Source organism: Neurospora hispaniola (genome assembly GCF_033458365.1).
Source record: "Neurospora hispaniola strain FGSC 10403 chromosome Unknown B0T23scaffold_3, whole genome shotgun sequence".
In the NCBI taxonomy this organism is placed as follows: Eukaryota; Fungi; Ascomycota; class Sordariomycetes; order Sordariales; family Sordariaceae; genus Neurospora; species Neurospora hispaniola.
The window spans coordinates 4,391,627-4,409,776 of NW_026944408.1; the positions used below are offsets into that span (position 1 = coordinate 4,391,627).

The 18,150-nt window shown below is 44.4% G+C and overlaps 4 protein-coding genes and 2 non-coding genes across 6 annotated transcripts; 2 read left to right on the top strand and 4 right to left on the bottom strand.

Moving 5' to 3' along the window:
• Positions 1-3,350: 3,350 nt before the first annotated feature.
• On the bottom strand, positions 3,351-4,419 carry B0T23DRAFT_412075 (uncharacterized protein; the record flags this gene model as incomplete). The annotated part of the gene is made up of 2 exons (XM_062839460.1): positions 4,095-4,419; positions 3,351-3,761 (listed from the first exon to the last, which is right to left on the bottom strand). The coding sequence occupies exons 1-2, from the start codon at positions 4,125-4,127 to the stop codon at positions 3,351-3,353; spliced, it is 444 nt and encodes a 147-aa protein (XP_062694631.1). The 5' UTR covers positions 4,128-4,419.
• A 743-nt stretch (positions 4,420-5,162) lies between these two features.
• On the bottom strand, positions 5,163-5,255 carry B0T23DRAFT_t145. The gene has a single exon. It is a non-coding gene; the product is annotated as a tRNA-Asp (tRNA).
• Positions 5,256-5,524: 269 nt separating this feature from the next.
• B0T23DRAFT_378425 (uncharacterized protein) lies at positions 5,525-7,081 on the bottom strand. Its single transcript, XM_062837097.1, has 2 exons — positions 6,392-7,081; positions 5,525-6,311 (listed from the first exon to the last, which is right to left on the bottom strand). Exons 1-2 carry the CDS (start codon positions 7,009-7,011, stop codon positions 5,783-5,785), a joined length of 1,149 nt encoding a protein of 382 aa, XP_062694632.1. The 5' UTR covers positions 7,012-7,081; the 3' UTR covers positions 5,525-5,782.
• A 788-nt stretch (positions 7,082-7,869) lies between these two features.
• Positions 7,870-7,962, top strand: B0T23DRAFT_t138. Its single transcript has one exon. It is a non-coding gene; the product is annotated as a tRNA-Asp (tRNA).
• A 342-nt stretch (positions 7,963-8,304) lies between these two features.
• B0T23DRAFT_403968 (uncharacterized protein) lies at positions 8,305-9,697 on the bottom strand (the record flags this gene model as incomplete). The annotated part of the gene is made up of 5 exons (XM_062838830.1): positions 8,305-8,717; positions 8,807-8,871; positions 8,947-9,067; positions 9,126-9,495; positions 9,548-9,697. 5 exons carry the CDS (start codon positions 9,695-9,697, stop codon positions 8,305-8,307), a joined length of 1,119 nt encoding a protein of 372 aa, XP_062694633.1.
• A 1,213-nt stretch (positions 9,698-10,910) lies between these two features.
• B0T23DRAFT_314041 (uncharacterized protein) lies at positions 10,911-13,039 on the top strand (the record flags this gene model as incomplete). The annotated part of the gene is made up of 2 exons (XM_062834779.1): positions 10,911-11,019; positions 11,163-13,039. The coding sequence occupies 2 exons, from the start codon at positions 10,911-10,913 to the stop codon at positions 13,037-13,039; spliced, it is 1,986 nt and encodes a 661-aa protein (XP_062694634.1).
• Positions 13,040-18,150: the final 5,111 nt, after the last annotated feature.

Genomic DNA, 18,150 nt, shown 5'->3' on the forward strand with positions numbered 1-18,150 from the left:
GAGGTCAAACTGGAGACCAAACTGGGACCACCTTTGGGTTGTCGATTGGATGAACGAATGACAGACAAGCAGCTTGAAGTTAAATATGATTGAACGAATGAATGAATTGGAACAGGTTCCAGGTAAAGTCAAGTCAAGACAAGCCTTTTTTAATTTTTTTTTCGCGAGTGGAAAGCCTTGGGTAATAGAAAAAGAAAAGAAAAAAAAAAGCTGGGTAAGAGAGAGAGAGCGATGATCCACCCCGGACTTCACGGATGGAGTGAATGCTGAGTGGGCATCATTGGGTAATAAATGTATGTATTACCAAAAACCCTACCCACCCTAGACTATAGTACCGAGGTGTATGTAAGAAAGAATACACCTAAGAGCTGAAAAGAAAGAAAAGAAGAAAAAAAAGGACCGTGCTCGCTCCCTCGCTTGCTCGCTTCGCGTATGTACACTACACTAGTCACTACGGGGTGCATGACTCTGAGAGAAAGTGAGAAGAATTGTTGTTGGACCGACCAGCTGCAGGTTCGAGATGCCGTGCCTTACGTGTGGATCCCATTTGTTGTTGTTGTGGGTTTTCAGGTCCGTCGTTTCGGGATGAGGGATGAATGAGGATGGATGGATGGATGGATGGAGGTGGGTAATAATACTATGTAAACATGGGTTGTTTGGAGCGAAGCCTCCTTGTTATTCCAGAGAACCGACGCTTTTTTTTTTTTTTCGTTGCAGGGAGTTCGGACAGGTACAGGCCAGTACTGATTGATTTGTTAGCTCGAGACCTTGCGTCAGCTTTCCTATGCGTTTTCATTAGCTAACTAATGCGTGGTTATTACCTTGGAAATGCCATATCCGATATTCAATATGTCATTGAATTCCTGTCAATGCCTTTGTAATTCGTACTCTGCTATTTTGATTTGTCTTTGTGAGGTTTGAGACTAGAAGGATAGGTAGCTTTCGTGTAGTGGACAGAGTACAGTACAGGTACCTAGTGTACCGAGCTAACAGACGAACCAGCATCGGACTGTACACTACATTATGCCCACCACCCCTGGTTCCTGGCTACATACCTGTCCGCTTCACTTCTTGTACCTGCCAAGCCGTTCTCAGATTCGTTGTTGTATTACGTGCTGGAGTGCATGAGGGGGGGCAGAGCATTGAAGGTCTTCTTCTTCTTCTTCCCGACTCTCTGGCATTGGTGATCTCCCCTCCGTGCGTATCTTGTAACAGAACCTGGTTAACGGGGATCGGCGATGGACTCGCCTGGCCACACATGGGCTTTGAGCCGCCAAGAGACGGGTATTTACCAAGATGAGCATAGAATGGATTCGCAAACCGCTCGCTCCAAGGTTAGTGTACAAGAGTTAGGCTCGATTTTGCTAGTCCAGGAGTTTACGCCGAGGATGTCGTGAAGGACCGGTCGCACGTCATTTCCGATCCAAGGACTCTACTACTATTCCGTGAGAGGCGGTATACAGTAGTGTAGTCCTGGCTGGCTTGTCGTAGCTATGACTGCTGAACTCGACTACAGTACTACATATACGCTCATCAATCGGCGAGTCCTAGTTCAGGTTTCAGAGACCTTTTTTCCTGCTGTGCAAAGAAATCAAAGGCGGGGCTAGGGTCGGGTCTGTCTCGCTCTCCTACATGGGGGATACATATCCGTGTGGCGTATGTCAGTCAGTCCAAGGACAGGCCACGGAGAGACAATGCTGAGTAACGTCGAAGCAGGTAGTAAGATGCAGGAGATGACCACCAGATCTAAGCTGCCTCGTCACCTTTGATACTCGTGAGAATGGCTGTCCTCGTCTCTAGCGTGTAGGCCACGAGATGTCGTTGCAACGAATGGCAAGGGAAAAGGTGGTTTGCGTTGCTCGACAGGTTACATGCACCTGCTCGTTCCTATGGGTTAAATAAGATATGGGTTCCGGTGCTATGTTTCCAAAGATCGCGGAGGTTGCCATGTTCTGTGCTGGCTTGCGGTGTCGAAGCAGTAAGCCGGAGGGTAGCGGAGAGAAGTGGGGTCTGTGTACCCCATTCGTGACGGGCAGTATTTGGTAATCGTCGTCCATCGGTTCGAGAAGAGCTTCAAGTTGTCTCCATTGTACACAGTGTTACGCGCATTCTCTGTGATGCAAGCGAGACCTGCATAGCCCGTGTGTAATTCACTTTTGTTGACACTCTCGGCGTCGTCGTCGTCGTATTATTACGAAATGGCACTGTACAAGTATCTGTTGCTTGACATCTGATAACGTGGAGTCAGACAGCGACAGCTTTCCCGAGACATTTGATGCTCACAGTGGGCACTCTGAGCACTTGAAGCCTCAAGTTGTAAAAAACCGTCACCCAGGCCGTCGGTTCAGTGTTCAGCAGCAAAGATGAAACTGGAGCTAGACTCCAACGAGATAAAGCTTGCGATGCGATCTGTCAGACGCAGGTACCGTGCACGGACCGCGCCCTTGGTCCCTGCACAATGCAACGGAAGGTGGGATTGCGCGAGGTGGGCACGACCTGCTGCTGCCAAGTGCCCGAGAAAATTCCTCGTAGGGCCCGTTCCACTTCGTCCAGAATTTTTCATGTACTGTAGTGTACACAGCACCGTACGGCGTAAAGCTGCTTCAGTTCTGTAGAGTCATTTCCGGTTCTTCGTAATCCAAAAGCCTCGATCTTCAACAACAGAGCCTCCTCTCGGCCATGATTCGAACACTGCTGCCCAAAGTTCCTTGGATGAAGGGCCGAAAGGAAAAAGAGGCAACAGGTATCTCGGATACACAAGCCACTGCTGTGCCACGACTGAGGAGATGAGATTTTGTGTTGCCCTTCCTTCGACTTGGAGCCTCATCTCGAGACCTCGATCAGGATTCATTCATCTCAACCATGATTGGTCAATGGCTTCATGCTGTGTGCTCTTAAGATGGAAAAAAGGGTGGGGGAGGCCGACGGTTGATTTCCACTTCGGCCATGTGCCAACCTAACGGTCGAACAGCTTAGCTTCACCGGCCGGCAGAGCATTTGCGGTGTTGCAGTTCGCGCATCGTCGTGCCTCCGTTCATTTCATTTTAAACTTGCAGCTCGACAGCAGGCATTTTCCTTGTCAACTACCGACAGCGGTCAAGCGGTCACGCGACAGCACCGGCAACGAGAGACATTGCTTGTGAAGGGGGCGGAAAGTCAGCGCGGAGATACCCTCAGTTATGGTTTGTTACATACCGCTCTTGAAAAGACATTTTGAATGTCAGCCAAGGCTTACTTGACAACACTATGTGGTTCTAGAAGCGAGCTGGAAACGACACTCCATTTACATGTGTACACTACGAAAGTCTTGTCCGTTTCATCGACAATGAGCCTGACATCGAGGCTACATCTCACCCAAACCCCGAAACCTCAATCCTCAGCGGACTCAAGCCCATCGCCCGAAGCTCGATGATTGTTCGGTTCTTCGAGAAGGCAACTTCCATTCTCTGCATTCGATTTGAAATCTCTTCACCCGTCCCGTCTCCCCCGAACATATTTTTAATCCACTTGTATGAACCAGTTGCGGAATGATGATCGAAGATCCCCAAAAACCTCAGAAATGCGGAAAAGAAAACAACAGCACTACAAATGTTGTGGTGGAGTTCTCCCAATTTCCCAACAGTGGAGATATCTTCACTTCTTTCAGTTAGACAACCGCAGCTAAAAGTTTTCTGACTCTCAGTTCCCGTCCCGTCTGCCGTCCGTCCATGATTTTCGGCAGCTTGCGGTGCGACGGCCCTGCCTGCCATTGATATCACACTCTCAGGTATTTCACATCTTCACAAGCAGATCCCTCAAGATCCCCGTTCTTCTCATCGATCGCATTGATGTGCTCGCGTGAGTGCTACGCTAGATCGAGCTTGAACCGCATCATGATGCTTCGCGGGTTTCCCTCGATGCCATAAGCTTGCCAACGAGATCCGACAAAAGGCCGAGAGCAAAGGTGCTGTTAATAGCATCGACAAGCGGGCACCTCTGGATGCCGGACCGGCAGCATTGCGGCCCGCTGGGTCCCTACACTAGCAAGCCTAGGAAGAAGCGTCCTAAGTACTCATTGTCTTGGACCATTGGTTCTGATCGGCAAGCAGGCCGACACTATCGGCTGGTGCCGCGAGGAACTTTTGCATCTTCCAAGAAAATCACGGTAGTACTGAAAAGAGCATCTCGATCTTATCGTGATCTTCAATTATTCGGCAATCGTGTCAGTTGCGTCATCATTCCACGTACAGATCGAAAACTGGAAAAAGTCCGAGTATTATGCGAAGTAATTTCGTCGTTTTCTTGATCGAAAGAAGTCATCGTGATCCTGCACACACACTTTCGCAGTGTACTACTGTGTAGTCTTAGTGGACGACAAGTAAGTAGAATAGGCCCGCGGGTTTCACCGTGCAGCGAGCGAGTGACCTGTGTCGTCTGTCCCCGGCGGTGAGATTACGGACTCATCCCATCCATCCACCAGATTACGTACTGGACTGGACTGGGCTCAGGCGTCCGTTGCGTTGCCCATGAACATGAAAAAGGCCCGGTGCGGACACGCCGGGGCTTACTCCGGCTCGGTTGGATACTGTGTACGTATACTGGGGAGATTAATAAATGCCGAGGGAAAGCTCTATGCATGTAGTGTAGTGTGGGGCGGATGTTTTGGGACTGTGAACTGAACCGAACCGAAGGTCAGTGCGCGATGGTCCTGGAAATGTCCGAGGTCGATACTAAAAAGAAGAAACTGAAACGACCACCAGACGGCCTGTGTCTGTAGCAAGTCGACGCTTTGAACAGCTGTTCAGTCGTGTGTATTGATGCCTAATCGTACTTTATATACAGCCGTGAAGCTCAGGGGGGAGAGCCAGAGCACATGGACAATCGGTGATTACTTTAGTTGTCGGTCGGTATTTTTAACAAACTTCAAAACTCACCATTGCAAGCCAAGGTGACTAACACGAGACTGAGAATAAGTAAGGCAGTGTGCAGTCAAAAACAGGAGTCGATGAAGCAGGTTACGGTGATCTCGAGAGTGTCCTTCACTCAGTCATCACGGCAATAGAGAAGAGAAAAAAAAAAAGAAAAAAAAGATATCAACACAAAAAGAGAAACAGAAAAGGCAAAACAGTTACGAGGCATAGAGATGATTTTAAAAGGCAGAAAGGCAAAAACAAAAGAATGGTCTCTCCCGCCGGGAATTGAACCCGGGTCTCGAGCGAATCGAACTGATGTTCAAGCTTGACAAGCTCACATACTGACCACTATACTACGGAAGACTTACAACTGTTGATCAGCTGTCGTAGTTGGTTGTGGAGAATAATACCGTGTGCTGAGCTTATATCATCGAATTTGGCACTGCCTACCGGTCAACACCATGTCAGCTGGTTGATTTCTGTTCAATCGATAACTTGCACGCCATTTTTCTGGAATTGTTCGCAAGAGTTATACTCTTATGGAAATGTGACGTGTGCTGGCTCAAGCAACTGGAGACCGTGTACACTTGGTAATACATTACGAGAACCGAACCTTTGTAGAACCTACAAGATGAATCTTGAACAAATAAATTCATGTGCAATGCTAGACTATATGAAAGCAACTTTATAACTCCGTGCCCTCCCAAGTGAGAGAGATCGGTGCCCATTCACCGGTACTCCTTTCAAGTATTCAGGCTGCTCTGATATCCGTTTCTCCTCTTCCCTTAGGGACACCCAACAATGGTCAAGGCCTTTTCGTTGTCGCCTCTTCCAGCCCACCGACACCGTTTGTACATTGTACATGCACTTTCCACTTCCGATGCACCCGTCTAAGCCATCAAAGCAATATGCTTCAACTCCTCCTGCACCAACTCACCCACTTTCATGGGCGGGTACGTCTTCTCCTCACCCTCATCCCTTCCCAGATTGAACTGCTCCGCCCTCAACCTATGCGCCTCCTCCGCCAACTTGGGAATAGGCGCAAGGTCATGATCCGAGTTCAGATGCCAGAAGAAAGTCGAGCTGATACGAATCAGCGGGCGGTCGGGGAACTGCTGCTTGCGCTTCTCAATGACCTCGACGGTGCGCTCGTTGACCACGACCTCGTGGAAGCCGGCCTTGATCAGACCGCCCGTGATGTGCTCGAGCTGCTTGCCGGCTTGTACCAAGAGGTAGTTACCCGCAGGAATCTTGACGGCGATGCGCTTGCCCGTGTTGCGGGCCCAGATGTGCAGACCGGGGTAGCGCGAGCGGCCGTGGATGGTGAGGAAGTTGAGGTCGGTGTGAAAGCCGGCGAGGATGGTGTCCTTTTGGCCGTACTTGACGAGGTCGGAGGCTGTGGGGGCGAGGAGGTGGGGGCTATCGTTGGAGGTATCAGTAGATGTGATAATGCGAGACTGACTATATGTTTTATTTGATAAGACGGAAAGACAACATACCCGTATTTACCCGCATCCTTAAAGGTACCAGCAGGCAAGCCAAGACCGACGGCAGTCATCTCAGTGAGACCCTCAACAGCGCTCTTCATCGAGGTACCCCACTGCTGCATGGCCGGGTTCCAGCGCTCCTTGATGTGTGGCGCTTGAGGAACGACATTATCCGCGTTCAAGCCGGGAAACTTGGTCTCGTAGGGCGGCTGCTCAGCCATGCGCCAGAAGAAACGGCACTTGGGGTCGGGGTGGTGGCCGGAAATATCCAAGGGCCTCTCCTCGGGCGCAAGGCGCTGGATGACGTTCAGGCATGGCTCGTCAACAGCGCACTTGGGTTTCTCGGTGTTCTCCAGAGTCACACCAATCTGGTAGCTCAGCTCGGGGCGCTCATCCTTGCGGAGGTCCTCCTCGGGTTGCGCAAAGTAGTCCTCTAGGAGATCCAGGAAGGTCTCGTTATCCTTCTCTGCGACACGCGAATCGTGGAGTACGAGGGCGCCGTAGGTGATGAGAGCCTTTGCGGCCTTTTCGCACTCGGCCCTGACTTCGGGGGAGTCCACGGGGTTATTAAGGTAGACGTCGAGGTCGATGACCGGAAGGTCCATGGAAATTTCCTGGGGAACAACACTCATGGTGAAATGCGGGGGTGGGGTTGATTGTCTATGCAGATGCGCTGTGGTCAGGGGTTCAAAAAAAAAAAAAAAGAAAAAAAAAAAGAAAAAGGGTTCGCTTCGTGGGTGCGATGCGCCAAAATCAACAACACGAAAGAGTTTGATATTCAAAAAAGAGAAAGAGACGTCGGTGGTTTGGAGTTATTATCGACAGGTTCACAAAAATATGGTGGTTTTCTAGTTATCAAGGCTTCCCCGATAACCATTTTTTTTTCTTCTGGGCAAAAATACGAAAAGCTTCCTCTCTGGTCGCGGCCATGACATGGAAGCCCAAAGAGGAAGGTCCCCCGCATAACCTGGCGATGAAAGTCAAAGGGTGCCTGTAACGTGCCTCGGATCTGGTAATTCTGGGCACATCTGGATGCAACCACCACGCATTGGCAGCAGGCCAAGCCCAAATTCTCCGCCTGACTAGCGAAGGATGAGCCCTGAATCCGGCGATATCCGCCATCATCCGCCCATCTTGAGGTGTCTAGACGCTGGTGCCTGGGAACGTAAGCAAGTGCTCGCTTCGAGATATGAGCTTGAACCGCACTGGCGGGATTGACTTTTGCTTGTCATCTGCTTAAGGTGTCGATTTACATGATGCCGAAAATGGTTAACAGGATGGGAAAAGGACTGGCGACAATACGCCTATGGAATTAGTTGTTTTGGAAAAAGACAAGAGGTGATGCTAGACATTAACAAATGGACGCTTCAAATGGAGAGCGGTTACTGTTCAGCGCGTACTGTCCGAAAACCAAATTCTATACAGAAGGTTATAGTCCCACCATCCGCCAAAACTTCCAACAAACTACGACAGCTGATCACAGCTGTAAGTCTTCCGTAGTATAGTGGTCAGTATGTGAGCTTGTCAAGCTTGAACATCAGTTCGATTCGCTCGAGACCCGGGTTCAATTCCCGGCGGGAGAGACCAACATTTTTTTTGCATCTATCTTTTTCTCCACTGCGTTCGGAACTTGCAACGACGTCGAACTTTCTTTCTTTCTTTCTTTCTCTTTTTCTTTTTTCTTTTTTTTTTTTTTTTTTTTTTTTTTTTTTTTTTTTTTTTTTTTGGTTCCTTGAACTTCTTTAGTACCTCATTCAACTTTCCCTATATGGTGCTTACAAAACATACATCAAAAAGTCCTCAACTCACGCCGTCAAGTATAGTAGCTAACCCGAGACCTCAACAGCACCATCACCCTCCCCTCACTGCTTCTTCCATCCCATGTTCATCTTCTCTCCTTTATTCTCTACCACGCCACTCCACCATCACATCAAAACCCCAGGCCAAGCATTCGTATCAGGCGGCAATTTATACCAGCACCGATTCCTCCTCTCTCTTTCTCTCTCCTCCTGCCCACCAGGCTGCCCTCGATCTCCTCCTCCTCCTCCTTCAACAACCGCATCTCTAACGACACCACTGTTATTCTCTTGTCCTTGTCTAGAGGAACTACTCGGCGCTGATTGCCCACCGCTCGCAGTAGTACTAGCACTAGCTGCTCCCAACGGAATATTTTCCGACGTCTGACTCTGGTTTTCCAGCGACTTGTTGTTGTCGCCTGCCACCGAGTTCTCCGGTTGGATTTTACTTCGTGAGAGGGTGGCTAGGGAGAGGATGCAAGCGGCGATGATGGTGAGGGCGGATTCGGCAGTTGCGTAATAGATTAGGGGGGCGGTGGTGACTTTGTCAGATGGTGTTAGCAAGTGAGGAAGGAAGCGAGTGAGTGGGAAAGGGTGATGAAAGAATGAGGGAGGGAGGCAGGATACGTACAGGTAAAGTCTGAAGAGGTGAGGCCGGAGATTACGGTTGTTTTCATTATGGCGGTGGTTCCGGAGCTGGAGGTTGGTTACGTTGGTTAGGACAATGAGTTCACGGTGGTTGTGAAGTGGAGGAGAAAGGGGGGTACATACACAAGGGCGACGATGATGGCTAGAGAGGTGCCGAGTTTTTCTTTCCGTTGCATCATTTGGAGTTGATGGAATAGTGCTAATGGGAGAAGGGCTAGAATGAAGTCTACGGCTGCCGAGTATCCTGCAGAACCATATCAGTACAAGAGCTAGACGGTCAACTAGGATGTAGTAGAACATACCAGCAGCAAACATCGCATACTGGGGATAAACCTGGTTATCCCAGCATGTCCCTTCCATATAGGTATCCCACGTCTTCGCGGCCGGTGAGCATCTAATCCACATAAAGAGGGCGTTGACGATCAGAAAAACGTGGATGGTGGCCACGCCGAGCCAGAGGAGGTCCTTGGTCCATCTGCCCGACAGCAACCGGAGTAGCGTGAGGGCGAAGGAGGTCTTGCTCCATACCGAGGCGAGGATGGAGAGGGTGCCGATGAAGTTGCCGAGTAGACCGATAGCGGGGAGATTGTCTTCGGGGATAGCCTGAACGTGTTCACCGAGGCCTTTGGAGGTGGCTATGGTGACAATGAAGATGGAGGTTTTGAGGACGAACTGTTTACGTGTTAGTATGGTTGACGATCTCTGGAAATGAGGGTACACTTGCCCATGAGAGAGAACAAATGTGGTCATCCCACCATAGTTTCTTCTTGGAGCGTAGTTTCCACACTATTCTGACAACAAGGGATACCGCTGCTAAGCCGGTGAGTGTCCAAGTCACGGCGAGGATCTCGGATCCTCGATTTTCAGATTCCATCTCAACGATAGTGATGATGATAGTAGGAAGAGGAGAGAAAAACAATCGTCCATGGGTCGAGGGTTGAGGACTGTGCCAGATTGAGACCTACCAGGGGGCGTTCTGGGTTCAACAAGCTGTCAAGAGTGTCTTATAGAAAGAAGAAATTCCTTGGGCGAGCTTGCGATACACAACATATGCGCTCTGTTCGGGCCCATAGTGCGTGAGCCAGAGGTCACACATAGTGACCGTCAACCCCGAAGAGGGAGAGCTCGAGGAGAGGTAGGAAGCCCTACTTGGGACACATACTGCTGGCTCCCTTTTTGGTGCTTCATTCTCGCCTCGGGGTCGAACTCTTGAGACCACCGCCACCACCGGGGCCGAGAGCATCCTCAACGGGTCAAAACAGCATTTCCCGTGTCCGAGGTTGTACTTGGTTTGCTGGCGGGCGGTCACGGCTGGTGGTGTCACGATGGGTCCTCGAGTGACCAGTCCTTTGGTGTTTACGGACGCTTGCGCGGCGATCAGACCCCTATTGTTGTCATTTGGGGCGACACATCAGCCGGCTTGATCATACACCTTCCCTTTCCTGTAACACCCATGTGTTATGGTTTCCTCAAGATTGCTGTCGGTATGGGACTGGACTGAACTGAGCTCAGGCACCACCATAGCCGCTGTGGTTCAGCTCCCCATGGTTCATGAGTGATTCGAGTTTCATTGCATATGCCGCTTGATCATGATTGCTGGTCCCAACAGCGGGATCGCCAGGTACAAACTATATGCCGAACCCATCAAGTCGAGATGGGACAGTGTGGGCTGTACCCAATATCACGGGTGATCCCTCTCTTCATCTGCAGGACTGGTAGAGCTGTGTGCTCCAGTTCACCAAGACGTCAATGTCAACCGCATTGTGGTATTGCTTTGTCTCCTGGAAATTGAGGAGAAAGGGACCTATCCCTGCTTGCAAGTCAGTTCTCCATTGGGAACCGTGAGGTATAAGATGCCATGTTAAGATGTCAACAGGGGCATTGTGAATACCAACAACGGTTCGCTACCACCTCATAACCTGCTTTCCGCGCTTGTTAATGAAATGCCAAATCCAAGGCTGAAAGCGAAGAATCATGATGTGAAATGAGTGATAACCAGCGAAACGTCGGAGAATGTTGAGGGCTCAATTGCAGACGCGACTTGTGTTGTCCTCTTTCAAGTTCATTGATGTAAAGAGCAAGAAGACATGGCGCCTGCAATGCCGACAAGAAGGAGCATTTCCTGGCTCGCTGTGTTAGCGCTATGCATGGCCCAAGCTCTCGCTGTGCAGTGTTCGAATGACAACTGTCTTAGCGGTATGTTTGCCCTGTAGCCAGCTGCTAGCGGATGCTTGTTGACGTAACCGTCTTGTTGTCCTATCTTATCGCCATGTTTCCAACTTGAACTCCCATCGTTTTGCTTGGACACTTTGATCACTGACAAGCTGTTTGTTGTACAGCCATACAAAATGCGCCAACTGGCAGAGACGTCACGGCGGACTGTCTGTCTTTCCTTGCGCAAACTGCTCCCACGGGAACTATCAGCAGGAGAACGACCACGACGACGGTGACCAGCACAAAGAGGGTTGCGACTTTTACACTACATCGCTCGGCGACCGTTACCACAAAGACAGGGCCAACGAGTTCAATTGCCTCAGAGTTTGAGGATAATGGGAACCATAAGCGGACAAAAGTTGACTACGATGCCCTCAACGGGGAAAGGCCGGGCTTCTCACTCGTACAGGCTCTCCAGGAGCGGCGGGTGACTACAAGTCCAGCTTCGGCGACACTACCTCTATATGCGAAGAAATGCGCCTCAGAAGCCGATTACTATTCAGCATGCTCTTGCTTGGGACTCTCTCAAACCACTAGGGCTGCTGCTCGGCCAGTCACTACGACAACAGTTACTGTCTTCGAGACGGTTGCGAACGTTACCCTGCCGCCTTTTTTCGCCAATAGCACGATTCCAGGAAGGCAAATTGGGACAGGGACAGGAACAGCTATGAGCACAGTTTACGCGGGAAGGAAGAATGGAAGTGGCAATTCTTTACGTCCAACGACTTTGTTCACGAGCCGAGTGACCTTTTCCAAAGAAGTAAGCAGTGATCCGGGGTCGACAAGCGTTTTCAGTGCGTCGGCACCTTCGGCCGCCAAATTGACCGTACATGTGATGACCATTGCAAAGCCTACTACAACACAGGAGCTATTATGGGTGAACACAACATCGACCCGCAGTTATCCAGCTGGAAAAGCTACAGCTGCTCAACACACCAACTCTACGGCAGCTCTAGCAACAGCATCTGCAAACATCACGACTTCCTCCACTCAGCTCAATATTACAAAGAGTGCCAAGTACCTAATTCCCATAAACAGCACAGCGTCCTGGTATAACGGGACAGCTACCAGCCCATCACTAGCAAGTACTAGCACTGGAGTGGCCAAGACAACCGAGAGTGTCAAGTTTCCAATGTACAAGAACACTACTGGTAAAGCTTCATGGCACAACGGCACATCAATCAGCTTTCTACCACTGGGTACCGGAACCGGGACAAGAGCCACACTCACAACCAGTCCCATCGCTTCCCCAACAACAACCATCGCCCGCCTCCCCTTCCTCATAAACACCACAGCCTCCTGGTCCAACGGAACCGCAACCACAGTTTTCACGAGCCAAAGCACCGGCACCGGCACAGGAAAATTACTCACTAACACCGGCTATCACAACACCTCAACCTCTACTCCCACTTCCACTTCGACCACTACACCATCACCCAAACCAACAGCCACGAAAGACCTAACCTGCAGCGAAACCTCCACCCCTTTTTCGCTTCGCGTTTCCCAACCCGGCGGTACTTTCGATAAGTGGTTTGTTCACGTCGTTGGGAACGGGTTGCTCTTCACTAGCAGTCAATCTCAAGCAAGCTCATTCAGTGTAGAGGGGACTGGACATTTGTGTGCGGTGGGGTATGACGATAGGAAGGCTAGGCCGAGGATTGCTGCTGTTGGTGTTGCTGGTGCTGGTGCTAGTAATGGTTCCAGAAACGGAACTGGTACTGGGAGTGGTGATGGGAGTGGTAGAAAGGGAGTAGGGGGTGGGGGACCGGTGTGGATGCTGAGGCAAGAAACGCTAAAGGGTTATTGGGAGGATTACAAAGCTTTGGAGTGTACGAAGGGGGATGGGGGGTTGAGTTGTGGTGTTGGTAATTCTACGAATGATGAGGTTGGGTCGGGGTGGGTTGGGTGTGGGTTGCAGTTGAGTTTGGGGAGGGATATTATTGATGTTGGGTATGGGGGGTTGAATTGCTCGGCTGTTTCTTTGGAGGTTGTCGAGTCTTGATTGAGGCAGGTATGATTGACTGAATATGTTAATACAGTCCCGGACCAAAAATAAAACACGTTTACCCCGCAACCCCACATTTACCGCTTTTTTACTTTCTTTCATTTTCAATACCTTCTTTTCAAATGCCCGCTATTACTGCCAGCCCTATTAAAAAGCTAAAATTTAAGTATTCAACTCCTCGGCGGAGGAACCGGATTGCAGCAAAATACCAAGCGGGCGTCACATCTACCGCTATAGCTATACATAAGAGCGTAACGCCAGAGTTGGTCCGAGGCATTACAAAGCGCTTCACTATTTAGGATTATAGTGTTTCTAGACCTGGCTATAGACGACCACCACTCCTTTTTAAACGAGATAAAAGAGCTATTTTACAAAAGACTACTCTCGAGCCCTTCGTTTCCATTAGGGATTTAAGGGTTACGGCCTATCCCTATATTTTAACGCCCACTCTAAAACGCTACTTCCGAAAAGAAAATATTTTATACTCCTTAGCCGTTACTCGGCTATATCTTTCCTAAGAAACGTGATACGGATCATTTTATATATGTAGATTAGCTCAGTAATTGACAGTGCATGCAGGTCGCTTGACTGCCCTGCCCAGCCCGCCTACCGGGCTGCAGGGTGGGTCTAGACGATAAGATAAGGAGGTGGGTCCGCCCAAATAGATTTTATTAATCCATCTACGAGCGGCTTCCACTTTTCCTGATTCTTCCTTCTGCATCACGCTTTACATAGAAATACTATTACTTTTACACATCAATTACAGGGTTATTCTTTAAAGCAGAAGCAGTCTATATTATATAATAGCTATAACGACTTTAATCTAGTCACCTTTTCAACTCTTCTCTGCCGATTAAGTCGTAGTAGATCGTATAGAAACCTACGATCCAGTCGAATTGTAGTAAACTAGATAGTATTATAATAACCAATTCAAATAGATTGTATCGCTCCTCTATAAATAACCCTCCCCTCGCTTAGTCGAGTTGTAGTAGACTACGGCGATATATACTTCCCCCTTCCTATTAAATAGTCGAATCGTAGTAGACTACGCGACAACTTTACCTTATTAAATAACCGAACTATAGTAGGCCGAGCAATAAATTACTCCGTTTAATAAATTTCTAAAAGGTTCTTATACAATTCACTACCTAGATCCGAGGCTCTTAAGTCGTTGAATTGTAGTAGGCGTACGCGAGATACCTTCGATGCGAAAGGTTTCCCCTTACTTTCGAACTTAGGTAGATAGCAGGTATTCCTAATTCTTTACATCCACTTAACTCTATTTCTTATACTAGTGTTAATAACCGATAAGCCTATTAACTAAAATAACGTCGTAACAGCTACCTAACGAGGGCTCTCCCTCCGACTAATTAAAATCCAACGCCGGCATAATACCACCCTCTAAGCGATCTATGACACTTCGCGATCTTCGAGTTCTGGCGAGAAATATACGCTCTAAATCGACGAGCGAGTAAACCCCTCGCGAACCTAGTTCCAAACCGACTAATAAACAAACCTTACGCGAATTCAATTTAAAGCCGACTAGTAAAGAACCCGGTTGTGAATTTAAAATAATTAATTTACTTCCTAATTAAAAGCCTAATCCTATCCGGCTACTTATACCTATTGTACTTAAGAGAATTGGAAATAACGCGGAAATAATAATATATGCGTTAAATAAAATTAATAGGAACGTTTATAAGTAAAATACCTAATATTAAAGAATCGATTGTAATATTAATTGCTTACGGGTAAAAATGGACGAAACTATAGGTTGTATTAAAAATATTAAAATCGCCCTAAGCGACTTCGGTAAAACCAACGATTAAAGATACTACGATATAGGATTAAGGATGGATACTATAGAGTAAGGTATTAATAGTATACTTTATGCAATAATAATGAAAATAGATAATCTTATAATATATTGTACTTTAATATTGCTATTAATATAATTACTAAGTAATTAGTCTTCTTATTATTTATTATTTTCTTTATTAAAAACGTCCGCTACCCGGGCGTAGAGCGTGCAACTTAGTGGTTTTATACTAATAGTTTAAGGTTACTTGGTTAAAATTATTATTAATATAGTAAAGAATCTTATTCTTAGGCTATTAAAGAACATTATTCTACTACCCTATAAACAAAATTCTTATTAACTCTCCCCTTATTGCCCTAAAACTATTAATAAATAGTATAACGATACTTTCCCCTTACTTAATAATTTAAAGGGTACTGGTATTGTAGTTTATTATAGAAAGTTAGTAATTTAAGGAGGCTAAACCTCTTTTGGACTGTTTTTAGGATTCTTTAACTCCCCCGAACGTAATAATTTGTATTTAGTAGTTACGGGTTTTCCACTAGCTATAGCCAAACTATCTAAATACAAATCTCTTTAGGTAGAAGATAGAAGTAGAACCCCTACTCTAATGTATAGAAGCCCTCTATATTTAATAGTAGTTTAATTGGCTATTCCCCCTTTTTAAAATTAAAGTAAGGCTTCCACTCGGAACTCTTAAGACGTTACTATCCCTCCTTATTAGAGTAAATAATTAGCGGTACCTTAATATAAATCCGTTACTATTCCTAGGTTACTATTGAAATGGCGAGAAAACCACAATAACAATACCAACACTACTACGACTAGCACGATGCATAAGGACCGTAGTTCTTAGCTGTCTAATTAGGTAGAGTGGTAGATGATTTTCAAATCTTTTCGGATAGTCGAAATAGGAGGCATTAAATTAAATACAACTCATTAGAGTTACGCATTTGTTGAATAGCTTAATATTCAATTTTCGCCGGAAAATAAGGGTAATTATTGGATCTTTTTACATCTTTCTTTCGAATATAAATAGGAATACGAATAAATATTTCCCTAAGAAGAATAAAGGATTATTTAATATATTAAATAAATAAAGATAAATAATTAGCGATTATTAAAAATTAATTTTATATAACTAAGAATTATTAAAGAGATAGAAATTAATTATTTAATTTAATGAAAGGTTAATATTCTATTAATTTCCCATCCTATTTCCTTATATTCGATTTCCTTTTTTTTTATTCTTTTTCTATATTAATTGTTTAGGTTTGTTCAATTTAGAAAGTATTTCCCTAATTCTATATACTTTGAAAATTTTTAAAAAAAATCACTATTAAAAACCAATATATATATTCCTATATACTACCCCAAATCAAATCTTCCCTTTAAATCTACGACAAGTCCCCTAAACAAACTCACCTTCACATATATATATATATATAATTAGTACCTTCCTTTATTATTTCTATTACCCCTATATCTTCTCTTACTTTTCGTAATTAAATATTTTTCTCTAATATTTTTAGTAAGGAAATAGTTATTTATTCTCCGAATAATATTGTTCTAAATCGTTCTAACAAATTATAAAAGTCCCTATAATCTTAAACGAATATTTAAATTAAATTTTTCTTTAAATTCCGTTGTAATTTGGGAAGGGTTATTAGGATTGTATTTAAGAAGGTTATCCAAGTCGCGCTCTATACGGCGAATAAAGTAGACCAAAAAATTCACTATAAATTTATAGGAATTAAAATCAAATAGTACTACTATTTATAGTTAATTAATTGCTGGGCTTTAGCTAACAATAGGAATTTTTCTAACAGAGTAAAAACTCTCAAATCCGGATACTAAGGATAATCTTTACTATAATATAAATATAGGGTTTAATAGTATATACTTATATTGAGAGGAATTAGAGGGAATAAACGGGTTCGAAGGCCTCTTAAAATTTAAAGGAATTAATAATTAATTAATCCTCCTTACTTAAATAAATATTTATATAAAACTTATAAATAATCCTAAGGTACTTAATAGGCTAATACTTCTTGGAACCGATAAAATTCTATTTTCTAATAATAATTTAAAAGTTCCTATATTTCTAAGCGGAAAAGGAGTTTGTAGCTATATACAATTTATTAGAATATTAATAAAAAGAGCCCCAATTTCCCTAGGAGGGTTAAATATAATTAATATTAAACTATAGCGCATCTAATTATTAATAATTAATTAAATAAAAGCACTTCATCTCCCAATTAAATAAGGATTGAAAAGTAATAATATTACTAGATAAAATAAAATTAGAATAAAAGCCGGCTAATTTGTTATTTTTAAGCTTTAAGAACGAATTATAATTTATCGAAGCGGAATTAAGGTTGGAATCGAATTTTAAAAAGAATTTAGGGGTAAATAAATATTATTTAAAGAAAAAATTAATCTTCTAACCTCTCTTCGTTATACTATAAAAGTAGGAGAGGAAGAATTAAATAATAAAGAGTTAAATAACGAAGAACTTTTGCTACTATTTTTTTTAATAGGTTTAATTAATATATATTAAAATAGAGGAAGGTTAATTATAGTATTAGGGCTATTATATAGTTAGTAGTAAAGAAAGATCTTTATACCTTTGAACCCTTATAATCGGTTCTCTTTAATCTAAATAATATAATCCTTAGGCTATATAAGACGCTAAGGCTTTTCTCTAGTACTATATATACGTTTATTTTATTAGGAAAGGATATTATTAGATTTACTATTTACTATAAATAATATTTCTCCTAAAGGATTCTTAAGTAAGCTTTTAAATTACTATTACTTTATTTATAAAGTATTATAAATTATTCTTTAATATTATTGTACTATAATATTCTTTCTCTATTTTTATTTAAATACTATATACTCTTTTAATATTATATTCTATTTCCAAATTTTAGGTACAAATATCTAAAAATTTAAATTATATTCTATTAATCTTATTCGTACAATTTTTACTACTATTAATCTACAAATTTAATTAAATTTTTAAGTAATAAAATTAATTTAACGAATAAAAAAGTCTAAATTAAACTTTATTACCCTCTAAACGTTAAATCTTTAAAATAATAAAACTAAGGCTAATTCTATATTCTTTAATATAGAATTATATAAATTAAAATTGTAGTAGTCCTATTAGCCTACTAATTAATTAAAGATAGCTACCGAAAAATATATATTTTGTAGGTAGATAGGGATTATCCAAAACCTTTTTTCCTTTATAAGTAATTCAATATCGCTCGAATTAGTTATA